General features: G+C 44.8%; 1 protein-coding gene across 18 annotated transcripts in view; it reads left to right on the forward strand.

Moving 5' to 3' along the window:
* Window positions 1-21,436, forward strand: part of Magi2 (membrane associated guanylate kinase, WW and PDZ domain containing 2) — a 1,485,406-nt gene that overhangs the window by 1,432,023 nt on the left and 31,947 nt on the right. For 4 of the 18 annotated variants that reach the window (XM_006535748.4, NM_001170746.1, NM_001170745.1 and 1 more), the window contains one exon: window positions 9,855-9,943. The exons of 11 other annotated variants lie outside the window; for them this stretch is intronic. In XM_006535748.4, the coding sequence (XP_006535811.1) occupies window positions 9,855-9,943 (89 nt within the window). Of the gene's footprint in view, window positions 1-9,832; window positions 9,944-16,474; window positions 16,529-21,436 lie in introns of those variants that run through there. 3 more of the 18 variants (XM_006535747.4, XM_011249777.3, XM_006535751.4) reach the window with 3 other exon arrangements.

Here is a 21,436-nt window from a genome sequence, read left to right on the forward strand (position 1 = left end):
TACAGGGCATCTCTGAGCGTGCAGGGAGAGCCAGTACCACTTATATGTGGGAATCTTTATAATTTGACTGATGGTGCTCTGTTCATTTGAGTCTGCAGTAATTTACCTTTTTTTTTTTTTTCTGGAATCCACACATGCTTTAGACTGCCCTACAGGATTAGTAAACTGGGCCAGAGAATGAGCCAGAACCAATCTTCAGGGTATGGAATTTAAAATGCTAACTTCAGCTCATTCCATAGCTGCATTTCCCTGGCATTTAGAGATTGTTCAAAAAAAGAAAAAAAAATTCCCATGCTGTTTTCGTATTCTTTTGAGGAAGGATTTTTATTACTATTTTTTCTATAAAACAGGGCATTTAATTTGGGACTTACTTAAAGTTTCAGAGGGTTAGTCCATTATCATCACGTCAGGGTCACGGTGGAAACATGGCAGCACTCATGGCCCTGGAGCAGTATCTGAGAGCTACATTGTGATCTGCAGGCAGAGAGGAAGAGTGGGTGGGGACAGTGGGAGAAAGGGGGAGCTAGAGCCTGGATTGAGAGCATCTCTAAAGTGCATTTTAAATCATAGTTTGACTTCAAGAGTCTTTAAAGTTGTTGTTTCCCACAAGCCTGTTCCAGGCATCACAGTCAGTGTAGATGGTATAGCACACACCTGAGCGGATTTCACATGAAAACCTCAAAGCCTGAGCTAGTCTGTAAAAATATTCTGAGGGCCCATGGACATGGCTCAGTGTGACACACACCAGCCCTGGGCTCTATCCCTACCTAGCACCTTAAGAAACAAAATAGAAACGTTTTCCAGGGAGTGTCAAAGACAGACAGCAGTGAGGAGACACAAAGAATAACTCTTCAGAATATCAACAGGAGCTAAGTGCAGGCCCCCAGGGATCCCTTCATGTCTGTCAATACATAAAGTGATTCACCTCCACCACCACCCCATTTCCTACCCAGAAGATGTTCTAAAAAATATCTTTCCCTTTCAAATAATGTTCTTCACATAGGCTATCTAAACAACTACTAACGCCTCCTTATTAGTAGGGCAGTTCAGTGCCCGGATCTCAGCTAAAATCTCAACATTCGAAGACCTCGGAGAGACCACTGTATCTTTGAAATTCCCTGCATAAAGAGCTAGGAGGCCCTGTGGTCAGTGAGCAAAAAAGCTCCCAGTGGATCTGCGGGGCCAGCTCTACGCCCAAGGAACCCCATCATTCCATGTTCCTACCCACGATGCTTGGATCTAATAAACTATTCTTAAGTATTGATCTCAGCAATGAGTATAGGCTTGATCTTGACACCAGCATCAATTCCTTTGTGATGGATCTGAGCTCCTAGAATAGGATGAGGTTAATATCCTAGAGCATCAGCTGATCCAACACTACCAAAGGGACCTGTGAATTCTGTCACTTCTAAAAACAGACCTCATCTTAAAGGTGTATTTCCCTCCACAGCAAGACTTGACTATTACCTAGCAAGCAATTTCAAAGTCGCTCCCATTCTTCACACTCAAGTCAATCTTTTCAAAGTTACTCTGGCCTGCTTCACTGTCCTCGGCCTCTTGCTCATTTTAGAAACACTGTTTGATCCATGCCTTCGACACCCAACACACCAGCTGCTTATGTACAGGGAGAAGTTAGAACTGCCCCTTAATTCTACTTGCGGAAAACATAAACACGTGGCTTTGGAACAAGACAGATACCCTAGACCCCGTCAACATAGCTGGCTCAGTTAAATTCTCAAAGTAACCCACACAGAGCATCTCTTAAATGTCTGGGCACCCCTTTTGAGGGTCTCCATATCGATATTATTTGCTGCTATAGTTTTACAGATTTTGTTCTCAGTGAATTTTTTTTTCCCAAATTAAACGTCCAGTTACACGTGCCAATGATATCAGCACTCACTAGCTTGTAAGATGTGGACTTTGTAAAGTTAGTTTAGAGATGACAAAATGGGGTGAAGAGACACCCATTAGTGGAGCAGAAGAACAGACATAAGCTCAGCAGATCCTAGCCCTTCAGGAATTTGTAAGCTTAACAATGAGCCTCTGGTGCATGAGGAATGAAGAAGACAAAAGAATCACTTCTGCTTTGATGATAATGCCACCCAGTGGTTCTGCTGGAATTTCATATAAACTAACGGCAGGGCTCAAAGGTTCCCCCGGTGACTCCTCACTCCTTCATCCATAGATTTGCTAGGAGAGCTTCTGGGACATAGAGTGCAGCTACACGGAGACACAGCAGTCATTCAGGACAGATTCAGGCAGTTTCTGGATGCATCAATATCCAGACACCCTCTGATGCTCACGCTTGCTCTTCCATGATGAGTCACCAGATTGTAATTCGCCCCAAGCAACAGAAATATAGCTGTGGACCCAGGGAATCCATGAGCATCTCAGTACACATGATTTTCACTGGGGCAGGCAACCCCTGCTTAGCATATCCCAAAATTCTAGCCTCCTGGAAGGAAAGCAGATGTCGCGAATACAATGGCGTCATTTGTATCATCCGTTTAAGGGGATCGTGGCTGCTCAGCACAGAGCTCATGTTCTTAGCATAGCAGATGATTTATAGCCATGTTGCCAGCATGTAGCCACCCCCATGAGCTGGCATGTCTAAGCAGCATGGTCCCTGGCTGTGTTAACTCTGCTCTGCATCAGGAGCAGACCAGAGACATGGCTACATTCACGGCTGCATAAATGACCCCAATATACACACATAAACATATGGTCAGGAACAGTGCCTCCAGAGTCAGTATGATATAGGCTGTATCATGAAACCGATTTGTTGTTGCTGTTGTTGTTCTTCAAGATAACCAGAATGCATTTTTTTTTTTAAATAAAACACTCTTGAGAACAAGATAGTGGCAGTAAGTAATAACACAAGAAAATACTTGCATTCGCCAAAAGATAGAATCAGGAATGTAATCTACTTTGGTCAGCAGTAGCTAATCACAGGAAAATGATTTTTTTTTCTTGTCAGGTATTAATTTAAGCCTGTGTTCTTCCTTTGTTTGCCTCTCAAGATCCTAAACTTGGCTCACTCCTTAAGAGATAATCAACGGGAGATATCAGGATCCCACGGAGGCATATTTAACCTCTCAGGGACACCTGAGACTTAAGCTGGCCTAGGAAAAAGTCAATGAGGATGAAAAGGTCTAGCCAACTGTGGGGGCCAAGTGTTAAGTCATTCCACCCATGTGCCTTCCACGACTTACAGAACAGCTTTGAAATGGAACCCTTATCTGGACTTGGGAACTTGTCAAGGAAAAGCTGATCTCAGTCAAGCAAGAGACGCACAGAAGCACAGCTCTGAGTTCTTAGGGCAATCTGTGACAGAGAGATAAATGCTGGTACAATTGAAAAGGAGAGGGGAAAAAAAAGCAGCCAGAGCGATGTGTCAGATCATTGATGAAGCAAAATCGGTGCTACTCCGAGTGAGCGGAGAAAGGAGTGAGTTCTCTGCAAAGAGCCAGCCATAATTACCATGAGACGGGTGGCCAGGTGACACCTCAGCCCGCAGCACAGGGATAAGTCAACAGGAGCATCACGCAGGTCATGGCTGAACACAGGCTGCAGACCAGCTGCAGAGGGAATCAGAAAATGATAAGGGCTTTGAAGGAGAAGTTGCTTTCACAATCAAGTCCTTGAAAAGGAGATAGGCTCTTCAAGTGCAGTCCTTGGGATAAGAATTTGTTGATTATAAACCTAGCGGAAAGTGTGAACGCCTCATCCCTTGACATGCCTCTCAGCCACTGGCAGGAATAAAGACACTTCCCTCCATCTACTCAGAGGGCAAAGATGAGCACCCAACTCAGGTCCTTGGCAGCACGGAGAGCTGCTATTGAGATGAAATGAACCTAAAGAGGGTAGGAAGAGGAAGTGCTGCCACTTCTTGGCTGTAAAAACTGCCCAGGAATAAATTAAACAAATTAGCTCCCTGCTTTGAAGTACAGGTGTCCTTCATTAACATTCAAGGCCTGGCATACAGAGTGAACACACACTTGACTGGCAACCCAGCCAGCCAAATCCCAGGTACATGTAAGTGTCCTTGGATTAAAACATCCCAGGATATCTCACACCGAAGTGGAGCATTTCCCTCTGGTATATTTGCTGTTCCAAATGAAGCAAACACGCTTTTCTGTGGTGGTGGGTCGGCACTCTGCCGTGCTCACTCTCCCAGAGAACCAGGGGGAAGCTCTTTATGTGCAGAACACTGAAGTGGGTCCAGATGCCAGTGGGAGACAGGGCAAGATGGAGGAGGTCATGCAGAATTCGAAGGATGAAGCTGAGTTCTCACGTGTGAGCAGCCCAGCAGCCAGCAGCACCAGGCCACGTGAAGGGAAAGACATAGCCAATTATCTGAACTATACTTCTAACTACACTTTCAAAGTGAATTGTATCCTTAAAACTCTTCTAAGGGGAGAAGAGAACCTATTTGTGTCAATAGCTGCCCCTGAGGAAACGAATTGACTAAGTAGTTGTTAAGTTAAAAGCCTCCCTTTAGTCAATAATTACAATAACTTATGACAATCATATCAGAACACCCTGCCCTGCAGAACTTGTTTTGCCTTTAGTTGGATACTCATTTGCTTATTCTTTTCAATTATATATATATGTATATATATATATATATATGCATATATATATATATATATATATATATACACACACACACACAAATAGTATAAGCATATCTTCATATTCTTATTTGTAGTTATTTGACCAGCACTCTCTTTCACTCCCTGACCAAAGATAAACTCAAGGAAATATGACTTTACCAAATATTGCATGTGGGACAGATTCTGGAATAACATCATTGGTTGACATTTAATTAATAGCCCCGCAGCCAAATCAAAATTTACTGAGCACCTACTACGTGCACAGCACTTCGTAGGCACTGAGGGTAAGATGCAGGGCTGCCCTCAGGGAACTGACATTTGGACAGTGAGGACACACGGAAAGGCCTGTCTCCAGCAGAGTGGCAGCTGAAGAAAAAGCCCAGGAGAATCTGCTCTTAGGAATAACAAAAAACAAAACTAAAATAGGCTTATTAATTATTCACAGAACTTAATAAGCACTTCCAGAGCATTAGGAATTCTTTTTTTAATTTTTTTTTTAACTTCTTTTTTTTTTTTTTTTTTAAGATTTATTTATTTATTATATATAAGTACATTGTAGCTGTCTTCAGACACTCCAGAAGAGGGCATCAGATCTTGTTACAGATGGTTGTGAGCCACCATGTGGTTGCTGGGATTTGAACTCCGGACCTTCGGAAGAGCAGTCGGGTGCTCTTACCCACTGAGCCATCTCACCAGTCCCAGGAATTCTTGAAGAACACTTGGACTCTTTGGTCTGTTAAGCATTTCCTTTGTAATAGTCCTGCTAAAAACTTGTACTTTCTCTGAAAGAAAGCCTTGCTGAATCTGGGTGAACCTCCTCCCAGACTTGATGTGAATTACCAATTCCAAGCTGGTGAGTCAGAGTTGGTCCAATCCACTCACTCGCTCCTCACAGCTTTGTGGCTAGCAGCCGGGTCAGGAACCCCCAAAACTGATACCAGGTGCTGGGGTTCCGTGTGCTCCTCTGCCCCATGATGACAGACAATAGGAGAGCCATTGCTTCTCCTGACACACCAAGGTGGCACTCTCTGGAGCCATGTGTGGACCCAGCGCCTTTGCACAGTTCACCTGCTTACTCTATAGGGCAAAGAGAGCCTTGCCGGTAATAAATTCTCAAATTTAATTCCATCGTCTGGCATCTGTGGCTGAGTGCATCCTCTTTTTCCATGGGCACCTCCACAAATCACTCAAGAACACCTCGTGCTGAGTAAGAGAAACTGATAAAGCACCTGAATGGGCCTCATACTGCAGCCTTGAGGCAGTCCCTGGGATATACTGACACACGCCAGCACCATCTGCAAGCCCCCACACATTAGACTACATACACAGTAAAGAAGGGGGGCATTTAGCATCCCTGAAGTCCCAAATCCATCCATTCTGAAAAGTCAAGAAGTATCTTTGCCAAGCCCCTTTGAAAAGAATCCCCACAGGTGTACTGGAAAAGCTAAAGACCCCTCCTGCCCAGCACCCCACCCAGAAGAGCATACTTGAGGGTCCTTGCCTCTGTATAAAGCTGAGCCCGATGCCAGAAGTCCAGGAGCAGAGGCAGCTAGCTCAGGGGAAACACTCCTCAACACTGAGCTGTGTGCTGGGCCTCAGGGAGGTCCCCAGCTCCAGAAGATGTTTCTTACGTGGCAGGGAAATTGGAGGTAGGAAGAGGAGACCACAAGCAAGACCAAGACCAAGAGGTCTAGAAAACCCCATGTTTGTTGGTAGGAGAAAAAAAAAAAAAAAAAGGAACTTCCTTAAGGGTACTGAAGGCCTGATGGCACCAGGCTATAATCCCAGCTACTCTGGGGGCAGACACAGGAGAATAACAAGTTCAAGGCCCAGTGAGGCTATAAAGCAGAAGGCCGCATGAGCAACTTGGGAAGACCCTGTCTCAAAACGGAATGGGGGAGATTTAAGGTTATAATGCCTTGGGAGAGCGCTTGCCTAGCATGTGTGAAGCCATGGGTTCCCTCCCCAGCACTGTAACACCCCCCCCACACACACACACATATGCACACGTACATGCACACACGCACATACATACACGCACACACACAAATTTTCTCTTACTGTTCTTTTGTTTTCTATCTCTTGCCTTCTTGTCAATCTGAGAGTGGTTTCCATTCTGCCTGGGAAGGCTCTGGTGCTGTGGCTCACAGCCAAGCAAGAGTGCTGATTCCAGACAAGCTTCCAGCCCCTGAGCTACGCAGGTCAAAGAGTTGGTGCCACACACCAAAACTGTCTGGTTTTCTCTCGTCCAGAAATAGAGACACTGCAAGAAAAGATTTTGATCTTTATAAAGGAATTGGCCAACATAGCTCTGCTGTCCAGGTCCTCAAGGCAAAGCCAAGCCAACATCTTAAGACATTCATGGGCAGTCTAGCCACTACCAACCAGCAAACACCAGCTCTCAAAGCATGTCTTCAGAAGTACTTGCTCTTGTTTCCCAAAGCCTAGAAACCTACCAGAGGTCATTTTTTTAACCACTCTGTGTGTTTGTGTGTGTGTGTGTGTGTGTGTGTGAGAGAGAGAGAGAGAGAGAGAGAGAGAGAGAGCCATAGACCCATGTGTATGTACATGTGTGAGCCAGAAGAGAACACCCAATGTCCTGATCTACCTTATTTTTGAGAGACAGGCCTAGCAAGCCCAAGGCCCCAGCAATATTCCTGTCTCCCCAGTACAGAGTGCAGGGAGGCTGTGGGACAGGGTGTTAGAAGCACTACAGAGGCATGCCTAGCTTTCCACCTAGAAGCCAGAATCCAAACTCAGGTCTTCACTCTTACAAAGCACGTGTTCTTACCCACTGGGATTTCTCCCCAGCCCCTCAATCTTTTACTTTGTTCTTGATTCAGGGTCTCATATATCCCAAGTGGCCTTGAGCTCACTGTATAGGCAAAGATGACCTTGAACTTCTGATCTTTCTGCCTCTGCCTCCCAGATGTTTGTAAGTATTCACTACCACACCAAGTTTGGGAGAATCAAACACAGATCATACTAGGCAACTCTGCCGAGTGAGCTGCCAACCTAACATTAAATTATTATTATTTAGCTGGGCGTGGTGGCTCATGCCCTTAATCCCAGCACTTGGGAGGCAGAGGCAGGCAGATTTCTGAGTTCAAGTCCAGCCTGGTCTACAGAGTGAGTTTCAGGACAGCCAGGTCTACACAGAGAAACCCTGTCTCGAAAAACCAAAAAAGAAAAAAAATTTTTTTTAAATTATTATGATTTTTGATTCATTTCAGCACATAGACAATTTGAAAGAGAAGTACAAATACTTCTCATATACTTCTTGGCCCCATCCAGGCACAGGGCCCGTCACTCTTTCTTTTTGTTACAGGTGCTGAACCCACACATCACTGCAACCCAATGGCCATTGATTGGGTTGGAGTTCACCTTCAGCGCTGTCTATTCTCTGGGGTGGAACAAGTGGATAATGGCATCTGCATTGTCTGCCGCCCTCTTCTGCCCCCTGGGAACTCTTCTCTTTGCACTGCCTTCACACTGCCAACAGAATTTTGTCATCCACAAACTCTGAGCGCTGCTTTCATGTCCTGTCCTTACAAAGACTTCCTAATGTTTCTTTTGAACTGAATTCCTTCGATTGGGATCAAAGATAAAAATCATACAATGCCTTACTCTGGGCCTAAACTATATAGTCTAATTTTAAGAAAATCTCTAAACTTTTGAGAGTCACATAGTCTTCCACACACTGCTTAGACAAAAAAGAACTTAATAGGACAAACGCAAGCTCTCGACACTGGACAGCTGTTAACCGTTAAGTGTCTTGGACCTTGCCTGGCTGCTTTTCTATTTGCAGGAAGATCCCTTGTCTCTTGGTAGAACACTCTAATGTGTGCAGCCAATGCCAGGGTGGTGGGGTTTAGAGCTGGGCACAGCCTGTTACGATAGGTGCACTGAAATTCCTCGCACACACGGTGTGCAAAGCTCTGCTTCACATCTCCCTGCAGCTCCCACTCCTGCCTTCACAGTGGTGTACCCTGCCATGTTTTTGGCTCTTTTCTTTCAACTTCTGGGCCTAGCTAGCACATATGTTTCCAAGCCAACTAAAGGCCATGTTTGAAACCCAGAGAGAGCCTTCTCTGTGTGACACTGAAGCAGCTTGATCATTTCCACACGAAATTACTTGCTTCTTGGCAGCGCTAAATGGTGAACTCAATTAGTAAATCCTGAAATTTAATTTCCACTTACGGCATCCATTGTCAAGCACTGACTTCCTGACCACAGGGAGGTTCTTCTCTGTACTTAACCCACTGTGTTAGGTATGTCTCCCACTGTATTCCTCTGCTTCCATACACATAACATGCTAGATAAAACATTCCCATCACACAATCCAAAACCAATGTGGGTTCATTCTGTATGGGGAAGCCAGATCCCATGGAGGGAGACATCTCGCACACCATGTCAGCAGAGAGAACACGAGCAGGCATTGTGGGGCCTCTTATACCTTGGAGATTATCAACCCGACTATTCTAGAATTTCTAGTGGCCATGACTGTGTAGGTAAAGAACTTCAGCCCAGCCCATCAGCTGTAGTTGGCAAACCAAGGGGTTGTGGGCTGATTCGCTGCTGTTATAGACCGGCTGGAGAGTAGAGGCCAACCGGTGACCAGCGGCATGGAATGGCCAATGTGCTGCTGCCTTTTTTCTTTTTTTCTGCTTTTTTTTTTCCTAGAAAGCAATTATATCCAGCAAGTCAACTGTAAACTTTGAATGTAAATAAGCAGAGCACTATAGGTGAGAACTGTAAGGATTTATTAGAACGTTAGAAAAATAAAACTGTGAATATGGGAACTCCATGCCCATATCTTACGATTTCTAAAAATTTAGAAACAATTACTATAACTGATTCTCAAATGACAGCTGGTATCTCTAAGACATCCATTATTATGAGAAAAAGAAACATTGTAAGAACTCTGGCACTGCCAGTTCAAATGTTATCCATATTTGTGCCTCCTTAGAAGCACCTCAGGATGCCCTCAATATTTTTTGGGAAAAAAAATATCTACTCTTGAAATATATGTATAGCTTGGTCTTTCACTAATTTCACTTTGTTGCATGCCTGATAGGGTTAGCTTTACTTAAAGTGTTTATTCTTACTGCCTAGATCATTTTTATTCAACTGCTCTAAACATACTAAGAAATCTTGACTCTAACAGTAATAATGTCTTTGTCTCTGGTTCTGTTAATTCTAATGATTGGTCCTAGGCTGTTCCTCCCCTTCCTTTAGGAATGGTACCTTCCAGCCTCTCCATGTGCATGAAAAGTGACAAGCATGGGTCCCCATATTTCTACTTACTGGGCCACCCTAAAGACACGGTTTGTAAACTCTGCATGGATATTATCTTTCTCTAATGATGCTTGTTTTGCATATGTTTTTAACTGATATATAATGCACTCTTTCATAGTAGCTTGTCTAATTGCTGCTAGAGTTCTGGAGAGCATTTGTAATTGAGACCTTGTAAGTCATAGGGCTGCAGTTAAGGGTTCCTGAGAATCTGAGCTGCCTTACACTTTACGGAGACCAGACTAGGATGCCCCTCATGGGAGGAAACGCCCGAGGGCGATCAACAGAGTCTGAACTCGCTGAGTTCTGCCACACACACACTTGGGCCACCTGGATGCCTCTTTAGTTTTTCATAAGCCAAATATGCCAATGCAGCCTTTTATGAGATAAAAGGAGCCGCTGTTAGTAGACCCTCTGACCTAAGAACTCTGCACTCTACCTAGCATCATCAGTATTTCCCAGCCTGCTTTATGGAAGTCAGGACTATCCAGATCTTCTGATCTTCCTTCCTCCATACCCTGTGGTATGCCATGTTTAATGGGAAATATTTTTTAAAGTACTTGTGATTATTTATGAACCAGTCATAAGTTTATGTCCAGACAGTATTTCACTATTTCTAAATGAATATTTCCAGGTAGTGACTTCGTGTCAGTTTACCATTTGGTGAAAATTCTTACAGAGAGCAAAAGTATGTTCCACAGACATAAACAGGATGGAGATGGCAGCCTTGTAACTATGGGTCAAGCAACAAGTAGTTGCCTGGAACAGTCCACGTTCCCACTGGCAAGTCTTACAGGGCTGTGGTTGGAGCCTCACTTTAATTGGGTTGGGGCTTTAAAATGTCATTTTGACTTGCTAGCAGCAACTAAAGCTCACTCTCAGTCCCTCCAGGTGGCCATGTGAGAGTGACCCACGATGACGTACGTCTCAGCTCTGGTTTGGCTCTGCCCATTTATACTGCTGTGGGCATGGCTAAGCATCTCGCTGCCAAATTCTTTTAAGCTAGTTCTCTGACTTCTTTATGAAACATACTTTCCAGTCCCCAATGTTCTTGCTAATTATCATCCAGAAATGATTTAGATTTAACATGGAAGATGATACTATTCACTAACGTGTATAATTTAATTAGCCTACCAGCAATTTACACTGATATAAATACTTATACACATGTACCCTATCACAGTCATTCTTGGAAGATGTCTATCAAAAAGAAGTTTTAAATGTATCGTCTCTGTGAAGTGCCTGTCTCTCATGGATCACTTACTAATCGGGAAATCAAAGGTAGAACACAAAGCAGGAAGTTGCCGTATAATAGGGCCATGAAATTATCACTGGAGACACCTACTCCAGTGACCAGAGAATGGATTCCTGTTGTAACAAAAGAAAGCCTCTTCTTCCTGTATGGTTTACTCAGTATAATCCACGGGAATAAGGAGGCCTGAGCCAACCCACTTGAGTCGAGAAGAGAAGGAGGGCTGGGGCTACGCAGTGACTGAGTCCAAGCCCTGTTTGGGCAGGAGGAACTCCACGGCTGTGTTAAGTACCTCATATGCCCCAGGCACTTGGATGTTTACTAGGGATACAGAGATGACTAGGAGAGTGCGCAGTCACCATCACAACCTGGCATGGGAGAAAGAGGGAAGACAGGGAGTGTAGTCACCGTGTTCTGTGAAGTCTACTTGGAAGAGTTCCAGAACATTCTACCTGAGATGTGACATCTTACTTGGACCTTCAGTGATATATGCAGTTCCACTTGAGTGGACGAGATGTCAGCCTGCATCAGAGTAGAGGAAACAGCTAATACAGAGTCAGGAAGATGTATTCATAGGTCACACAGGCAAACCGGTAAAAGGCCTCCAGGGCAGGGAGGGGGAGAGGGGGATCTGGAGGTATGGGAGCGGCACATTGAGCCTGCATTTGGTAGATGGTTTCATGCTTCAGTGATGAAGACAGTAAAAGCAGATGAGCAACAGACATGGAGGAGGGAGTCAGAGGTAGTAGGGCAGACTTGGTACTTGAGTTTCAGGAGTCAGATAGGCACATGAGGTGATCCTGAAACAGGGTGGTGAGTCCAGCCCTCAGGAACTGGAACCTGAAGTTGTGGAGGTCTCAGGAAGTGCCCAGGAGTAGGGATGGACTCCCCAAGAGGTGCATTATAGACATAGAGTCTGTACGACAGCTGTGGCAAGGAGAAGTTGGTAATGCCTAAGGGATGGGAGTAGTACTGAACCAGGCCTGTTCTGTCCAGCACACGGTATGCACATTGCGCAGACAAGCACCTCAAAGCAAAGTGTATTTCCCAGCTGGCCAAGTATGTAGGGAGGCAGCCAAGAAGAGGGTTTGGGGGGGGGGGCATTTATAGCATAAGAAAGCAAGGTAACTTAAGGCATAGAGAAAGGTGATTGGAGGTGATGCAGTCTATACATCCGTAATTTATCTCCATGACTCTTCATAGGAAGCACATAGGAAAATGCTGGTAGCATCATAATGCAAGGGCTTCCCGAGTTCTAATGCGGAATGCTCACCCACAATACATTGTACTAGACCCAAGTGGAGTCCACCAAACTGGCCCCAAATGCTGGAAACTAATATAGATGATCATTGTTCTCCAAATCCAAGATAGGCTAAGGCAGGATAAACATGAGCTCACGGCTACAGAGTAAGTTCAAGTTCAGCCTAGGGGAAAAAAATCCTAACTAAAAGAGTAAATATGGGCTAAGGATATAGCTCAGCAGTAAACACGTGTCTGGTATTTGTGAGACTCTACTTTAAATCCCCACTGATGAAAAATGGAAAAATGAAAAAGAAAAAAAGAAAATGCGGGGGGGGGGGGGTATGTACAGACTAGCTAGTGGGGACTCGGTTATGTGAGCTCCAAAATGTGAAGTCTTTAAAATCTAGTAAAGGCAATAATAAACTAGGGCAAGTGAAGAGGGCAGGTTTGGGTGTCCCTTAGTTTCAGCAGCCTAAGAGGCAGGAAAGTGATATTGAAGACAAGGGGGGGTCTTAGGGGCTGCTGAGAGAAGTGCCTACAGGATTCCAGGTGAAAAACTAGTTGTTCTCAGAGTGCAGAAAAATAAGAGACTTAAGGAGTTCTCAGCCACAGATGGGACATCTACATCACACCCCTCCTCAACACACAGGGACCATTGCCGACCAGGGAGGGCAGGGGACAGAGAGCCCAGAGGGAGGAGTGGAGGGTAACAGGGTCTCAGTGCTCATAAACTCACCTAGCTGTGGTTGCCTGCACAATAGCAAGCCAGCGAGCATCCCAGCATGCAGTGGGAAGGGACTCTTGAGCCCTTACCCCTGACTGGAGAGCAATAGATAGTTGGTGGTTTCTGGGGAGCCGGGAGACAGTTTTTCTTTAAGGCCAGTTTACCACAGTCTTATAGATAGCCCCACATCTAAATCATCAACACAAATTGGAGTTGATAGATTATTAAATGTCTTAAAGGAGAGAGGAGATGAAGCTTTGGGTCTAGGGAGGTAGGGACAGATATGGGAGAAGATACGGGGGAAGAACTGAGAAGAGTGTAATAGGACTACATTGTATTAACTGCCCAAAGAATTAATAAAGGATTAGGTAGAGCTCTCTGCTGAAGAAGTGTTACCATTAAATCTGTTTTCTTAAAATCACAGAAGTACAGTGCTGGCAATAAATTGAAATATCCTTTTTTTTTAAAGTGGCTGTTCCATCATGGCTAGGCTGAGGAGAGAACTGGAAGATGAGCAGTGGCTCCCTGAGAATTACAACCACGAACTGCTTATCTGGGTTAGATCAAAGCCAGGCACACAGCTCAAAATAAATGCTATGGTGAACAAACACTGTGGGAAAAGGCCTGTCCTCATACCACAGACCTCACCGTAGGCCATTCGCATAGGCTGCCTCCCATCCTGAGCCATCCGGGAACCTGCCCGGGTAACCTGCACCTTAGGTAGCCAGGCTCCAGTCATGAAAAGCAGTTCCTGGTTTTCTGTCTAGTCTGTCAGAGTGCAGGGGTGAGGAAACCATCTTGTTTCTCTAATAAAGAAACGCTCTCTCTGAGGAATATATAGGAAGAACACTTAATCACACCCCCATTGGAACTGCACCCTGCGCTACTTCTCTGGTTAATGTTCTGAAAAGGAAAGTGTTCTCTCTACTCTCTCTTTCCTTGTGGTAAGCTGCATTTTAAAATCTAAATTCCATCAAAACCATTTTAAAGGGGAGAGTGTCTTCTCAAAGACCACCCATCTTGCCATGGCAACCGCTTCTATTCTCTAGCCCTGGGCCTCTCTGTAAGAGTCAACATTACAGATCAGTGGGTTAGAACCTCTGATTGCTCCTCCAGGGTCCCCAGCTGTCTTCCCATTCAACACATATACACACACTCATGCACACATAAATTCATATATGTGCACACACAGAGACACATACACACATGCACGTATACACACATGTGCACACATGCATACACCCACTGATGCTGGGTTGTTTAGCTTATTTTTGCAGGGGAGGTGTTTTGTTTTGCTTTGCTTTGCTTTGCTTTGTTTTTTGTCTCTTTCTTTACACCAAAGCCTTACTACCTTGCTAGTGCCTGCTGGGTAGTTTCTTGTATTCAAGTTTTTATTCATAACCTTGCCTCCTAAAGAACCATACTTGAATCATTCCTTGGATGATTCCTTGGATGTTACTTGTGGGACCATCAACCTCCTAGCTGCCCAGTTCTACTTACCCGATTTCCCCACTCAGATGTGTATGTGTGCATGCACACATGTGTACAGTGTATGCGCGCATGCACGCATGTATACAGCAAGTTCCCAGAGCTGAGCTCTGCTTGCCTCACTCCTCACTTTCACACCAACCCTCTCCTCCATTCCAACCACTTCAGCCTTATGTCTTGTCCTGTACGACATCCATTCACATAGCTCTGTCTCAGCTGCACAAGTCACCACCGAGTCCGTATCCCCACCTCACGGTTAGCATAAGCTGATCCCTCAGCTTAAAAAACCCTTTCCCTGAAGTGTCTCCTCCTCATTTCATCAGGACCCATGTTAAAGGCTGCCCCTTCAGGAATCCTTTCCCCAAGTCTACCAAGGGGCGCCATCTCTGTTTCTGAAGCTTTACTTTGCCTCCCCCTCTTCTCTCTCCCTGCTTCTGGGCGTAGTCATTCACTTCAGGGGATTCAGATTCCACGAGAACAAGGACCTCACATTGCTGCTATTGCTTCTTGCCTGGGTTCTTAGTGCAGGGCTCTGAAGATTGAGAGGAACCATAAAGAGCCAACAGAAAATAGGAGAACATAAATGAGAATCGTGGGGAGTCTGAGACAGGGAGCCAAGAAGTGAACGCGGACACCAAAACATGTTGCTCCTTGAGAAAAGCACAGGAGATGAGAGGACTTGGAATTCTTGAAAGGGGCAATTGCTATAAACATCAAGCATCCTATTGCTGTGGTCAAAGAAGAGACTTATGGGTACTGGCAGATATTTCCGGAAATGGTTTTAATCCTCGATATTTGCTAGAATCTCTTGGGCCTTTTATATCGAAACATAGCCGTGGAGGCCCCTCCCCAGGCCATGTAAGACAGAATTGGGGATGGGGCATGCACACAGAGTATGTGTCTGTTATCTTAGGTATTTGGGGGCAATGATAGACTACAGACACAGAAAGTGTGAACTGAAAATGAGGTCATCGCTGTGTCTGTGGACTGTGGACCACAGCTGACCACATGGATAGTCTCTCAAACTCACTTGTGTAAGGAATTCAGAAAATCTTGAAGAACTAGGCTCAAAAGGCCTATATCTCTCTAAGCAGGGCATACTATATGACTCTGGTAGGGTCCCAGAAGGCAAGAATTCTCATAGAAACATCGACAGTGGAGCTCACATGTGTACATGAGGATCCAGATGGATAGAGAAACCTTCTTAGGACCTGCTCTAGAAGCCACCCAGTTTACACTCTGAGAGCATCAAGGCCTATGCCACAATTAGCAGCAACACAGGATAAAACTTTAGACTGTACCACTGGGGTACAGGTGCCAGGGCTACACTGGGATGCTCTACTAAAAACATGTTCGGTGATGGGGAGAAAGGAAGGATGCTCCAGCCCACACCCAGAGACTAGAAATCATGCCGCCCAATGTGTAAGACTAGAAATCATGCTGCCCAAGGTGTATCAGGCTCTTCCTGATGCTCGGCTTGTGAGCTCAGCTCTGCTCATGGGCATCCTGTACTAGACATTGGATATCAGCACAGCAGCCCTGGCACTAAGGTCAAGATGAAACCTGTGGCTAGCTGCCTTGCCTGCTCCCTACTAAGCATTTCCCTACCATACCATCAACATTTCCCCAACTCTGTTCTAGTCTCCCAGTCCATGGCATTACGTTTCTCCATAGTTGGCCTGGGAGTGGGAGTGAAGTCCAAAGCCTGGACTTAATTTTCTCTCCCTGTCTAGTGCAAGAAGCACCCGCGCCCTCGCCCTTACCCTGTGTGTTTGTGCGCATGCGCTGCTTCTGGTGCTATAGCCAATACTTTCCTTCCTGCCTTCCTCAATGTATCTTTTCCTTTTGTTACTCTAGAAGCAGACACAGTGGTCTCTCACCTGACCTTCTTGGCTCTTGTGGAATAGTTTGGTGCGTAAATAACTGTTCTGGTTGGCATATCTGTGACGAGACATCTATAGACAGTCTTAGCCTACAGACAAAAGGCCCGATCTCCTGCACTGAGTTGAAATGTTGTCTCCTGCTGAAGTGAACATAGTATCTTCAAAAACAATGTAATGAGTATTTTGTGATTTATTATTTTAAAAAAATATTCACCTGGGAAGAGAGAGCAAATAGCAGGAACTCAAGGTCTACTCTCACTTTCAAACTGTTTCCTCTTGTCTTTCACATAGAATGCCTGAGGGGAGAATCTATGTTTCTGTATCCAAAAGCCTGAGGCAACTCAAGTTCTAAATAGGTGGTCCTTATTATGCTTTGGTTGTTAACGGGTACAAAGAAGAAACACAGACATCAACAAGCATAAGAAAAGACAGTCCACATCAGTAATCATCAGAGTGATGACCAAAACTACGAAGAGATAACACTTCACCATGGGTTACCACAACCAGACACACGGCACACACTAACACAAAAACCCTTACAACGGCTGTAAGCTGGTGTGCCGCGGAAGCAGTATAGTGGGTCCTCAAACCATTAAAGTGGAATTGCCTTGGGACCTAACAGTTGTACTTGAGGGGTTGATCAAAAAGACTTCGAATGGAATCCCAAAGGGATAATAGTACTGAATCTATTCAAAATAGTCAAGACATGGAAGTACCCTAAATGGCCACGGTAGAGGAATGCATTAAGGAGATGTGGTGCCTCGAGCCCTAGACTATCTCCAGTCACGCTTTGCTTTGAATGTGAAGTGCATAACCCACCCCCACCCCACCATAGGCTCATGTCTTTGGACCCTTGGTTCCAAGCTGATGATGGTGCTGTTGGGAAAGGCTGTGGAAGCTTCTGGAAGCTTGCTGGAAGAAGGGAGTTGCTAGAAACGAACCTTACATCTCATGTGTTTGTAGGCCAGCCTCACTTCCTGCTTGTTCTCTGCATTTGTGAGCGGCTGTCCTGCTCCCACCACCCTGCCTTCCCTACTGTGAACTGTAAGTCAGAGAGAGCCTTCCCTCCCTTAAATGGCTGCTTGTCAGGTGTCAGCTGTAAGAGTAACTAATGCAGACAAGAATCCAGGCATACGCAACAACATGGTTGGAGCTTATCTTGTTAAACAAAATGAGCTCTTTACACAGAATCCTACACAGTTCCACTCACGTCTAAACTAAGCCACCTCTGAGAAGGTGGGACACGGCTGTGAGGATGTGGCCAGGGAGAGTGGGATGGAGTCGTCTCTGGTTGGGAGATGACTAAGCATCTGCTGCATTTAACCTGAATAGAATGCTCACCGTGAGTTAGATGAAAACTTGTGAATGGCTACCATAATATTTTTAAAGAGAGACGCACGGGACACCAATGAGAACTAGTGCAGAGTTAGCACAGGGCCGTTGCATCTTCTTGATTTATCTGGTGAATTGTGCTGGAACTCGGCAGCCCTGGGGCCTGTAGATGAGAGGCAATGAGGTTCTCAAAGGAGCAGTCAGCAGGAGCCTGCTAGACCATCACTTGCCACGCTGTTTTGATTCTTGCCTTTGACCGGTTTTGGAATGAGGGCCTGCCTCTGCAGAATCTGTTAGGTTCCAGTGGCTTGCTTATCTAGGCTCCTTCTGCCCCAACCTGCTCTCACAAGAGCTTCTTCCAGGCAGTATCTGTTCATCAGAGCTTAACACAGATGTCAGTTAAGAGAACAGGTACAACATTCGCCTTTGTGGGGAACCTCCATGGTGGCACTGAACAGGGGTTGGCAAGTAGGTACAAGCACACTATTGTAAAATGTGAGGTGGGGATCATAGCGTTCTTAAGGCTTTCTTCAGCTACTGGATCAGTTTGCAAGAACAACTGTGCCCAGAGCCCCACCCGCCACCTGGCTGTGCAGCCTCTATGTTGTATATATGAATGGATGGCTGGAAAGGACATATCACAGTCAAAGGCCTGCCCCTCTAGAAAGTTATGATCTAGTAAAAGTGCAATCAAAAAGTGCAATATCATGTGGAGAAGGACCTTAAAATTACTGATGTCATGAGAAGGTAATACAAACATGAGCCCCAAATAAGAACAGCAACTGAGTTAGATGCCTGAGGTGGGGGAGCTTTTAAAACAAGAATTCCTACCTGTACCATCTTCAGAATCCTAATATAAAAACTAAATTATTTAAACTGCAGCACGCTTGTATATTAGCTCAAATGTATATTAAATTTGTTCCATTTTTAATGTCATCTACAAAGAAGCTGCATTAAAGAACTATCATATCTTAGTGAGAGGCATCTGGAAGAGTCCAGAAAAAAGAGAGAGAAAGTAGGCTGAGCATGGCTAGCAGACAGGACCAGGGGAGAAGCTGGAACAGAGTGGGTGGGGTAGGAAGAAGTATGAGGGGGGAAAGAGGCACAGATCAGGAATAGTGGGGTTATAAGGAGAGCGAGTGCTGAGGAGAGTGGGAAGCCTGTGAGCTGGGGGGACTGTGGGGGAGGAGAGGAGGTGAGAAGGGCTAGGGTGTTAGTGTGGACTTTGAAATATGTAGCAGGTACCTGTGGTGCTGAAGGAGCCTGGCCTTTGATATACTAATAATAAGACACCACAGGTAGCCATGTGTCTGCTTTGCCAGAGTTAAGGGAACCCACTCCTTTTGGTAAAGGGAAACGGGTTTTGCAAGTTCCTGAAATCCTTCTGTAAGTGCAGGTTATGCCCACTTCTGGATATTCAAGCTGCCTTTTGGGGTTTGGGGAGTAGGGGTTTCCTAAGTTTTTACCTCAATCTGAACAATGTTAACAATTTTCACTGACATATTTTTCCTCATTTAGCTTTTTGTATCTTCCATCTTTATTTGAACCTTTCCTACCCTACACAAACTATAAAATCAGCACATCTACTTGGCAATAAGAAAAGAACACCAGAGGAGAAGATCCAGGGAGACATGTCTATTTTCTGTAATTTCTGGTCAGCAAATTGCTTCTGGAAAAAGTTAAAAGTACTTTTTTTTTTTTTTGGTAACCTTTACTTTTACTTATCTTAACAACATACTACTTATTGGTTATAAACTATTTCAAAACTAAAAATAATCAAAAGAAGGAAACTAGTTTTCTTTCTAACATATAACCATTTTGGTTTCTTCTCTAACAATGTTTATATTACTATACTATTCTGTGATGTTAAATATACTTCTATAGATAATTTTAATGACTCCTTAGCATTTTATTTTATAAATTTATTAATTAGCTAGTCTATTAGACTAGTTTTTGATAGCTTATTTTTCCACTATAAATAAATTTAAAAAAACACATTGTGGTCATATCATCCTATATAACATTGATTTCTATTTAAGATAATTGGAAAATGAAATTTGCACACAAAAGTATAGATGTGTTCATGGAAAAGATGGGAGAATTCAGAAAGTCACATACTGGTTATCATTTGGAGCCATTTTTAGATGATGGAGAACAGTTTTTCATTAAAGTATCTTTGCCACTAACCAACATTTGTGAACTCCAGCAGACAACATGTGTTCTAATGAACAGTGCTGAGATCTCAAAGCATGTGTCTGTATGGTAGGCTGTCCCTAACCCTCTCAACTGTGCCTCACTGTTCTGGGCTCCGATGTCCCACTATTAACCCAGAGAAATAGATGTGCCTCAGTGTCTGAGCCTCACCAATGCCAAGGGACTTCCTTCAAAATTGGAAACGAGAATGGGGACCAATAGCTGCGTCATATTTATGTATATGCACAATTTAGTTTATTTTCATGACTCATTCCTCTTTCTTCAGTTTGTTTTTGAGCTTCACTAATGCTATTTCTCAAAGAACAGAGGACTGTATAATCTCATAACACACTTTTCTGACAGTTTTAAAACTCACGGGCCCTCCAATAACTCAGAACCTGGGGGCATCTGTGTATTTTATTTATTTAGAGGAAGCACAGATCACAAGGAAACCCAAGCCACTGCTGCCATTACTGTGGCTCAGACACTTCTCTGAGAATAGGGCCTGGAAGGTTTCCATTTGCTGATGGCAGAATGGACCTATATATAGCACAGTGACTAGAGACAGTGACTCATCCACAGAACCAAAGCAAGCTGATAATCAGGAGGGATTCCCTCATTGCCAGGAGGCTTTCTTCAGAGGCATCACTGGGCTAAGCAGACTCTTGTGTCTCTGGCCATTTGGACATGAAAGAGCTTCAATCCTGGGGAAGCCTGGGGAAGCTTGGGCTTGGTGACTTTAAAGGAAATCAGTGAAGCACGCTAGTGAGTTATCATCCCTTCTGTTACCAACCAGACCAGGCAGGCCTCCAGGAACTCTTAACCAGTGAGAGACATCTCAAGCCCGCAGGAGGAGGATGTGTATGAGGAGGAGAACTGTAAGGAGGATGTCTGTGAGGAGGATAACTGTGAGGAGGATGTGTGTGAGGAGGATGTGTGTAGAGAGGATGTGTGTGAGGAGGATGTGTGTGAGGAGGATGTCTGTGAGGAGGATATGTGTGAGGAGGATGTCTGTGAGGAGAGTGTATGTGAGGAGGATGTCTGTGAGGAGAATAACTGTGAGGAGGATGTGTGTGAGGGGGATGTGTGTGAGGAGGATGTGTGTGAGGAGGATGTCTGTGAGGAGGATGTGTGTGAGGAGGATGTGTGTGAGGATGATGTGTGTGAGGAGGATGTGTGTAAGGAGGATGTCTGTGAGGAGGATAACTGTGAGGAGGATGTGTGTGAGGAGGATGTCTGTGAGGAGGGTGTGTGTGAGGAGGATGTCTGTGAGGAGGATAACTGTGAGGAGGATGTGTGTGAGGAGGGTGTGTATGAGGAGGATGTGTGTGAGGAGGATGTCTGTGAGGAGAATAACTGTGAGGAGGATGTGTGTGAGGAGGATGTGTGTGAGGAGGATGTGTGTGAGGAG

Source organism: Mus musculus, chromosome 5, assembly GCF_000001635.26.
Source record: "Mus musculus strain C57BL/6J chromosome 5, GRCm38.p6 C57BL/6J".
Classification (NCBI taxonomy): Eukaryota; Metazoa; Chordata; class Mammalia; order Rodentia; family Muridae; genus Mus; species Mus musculus.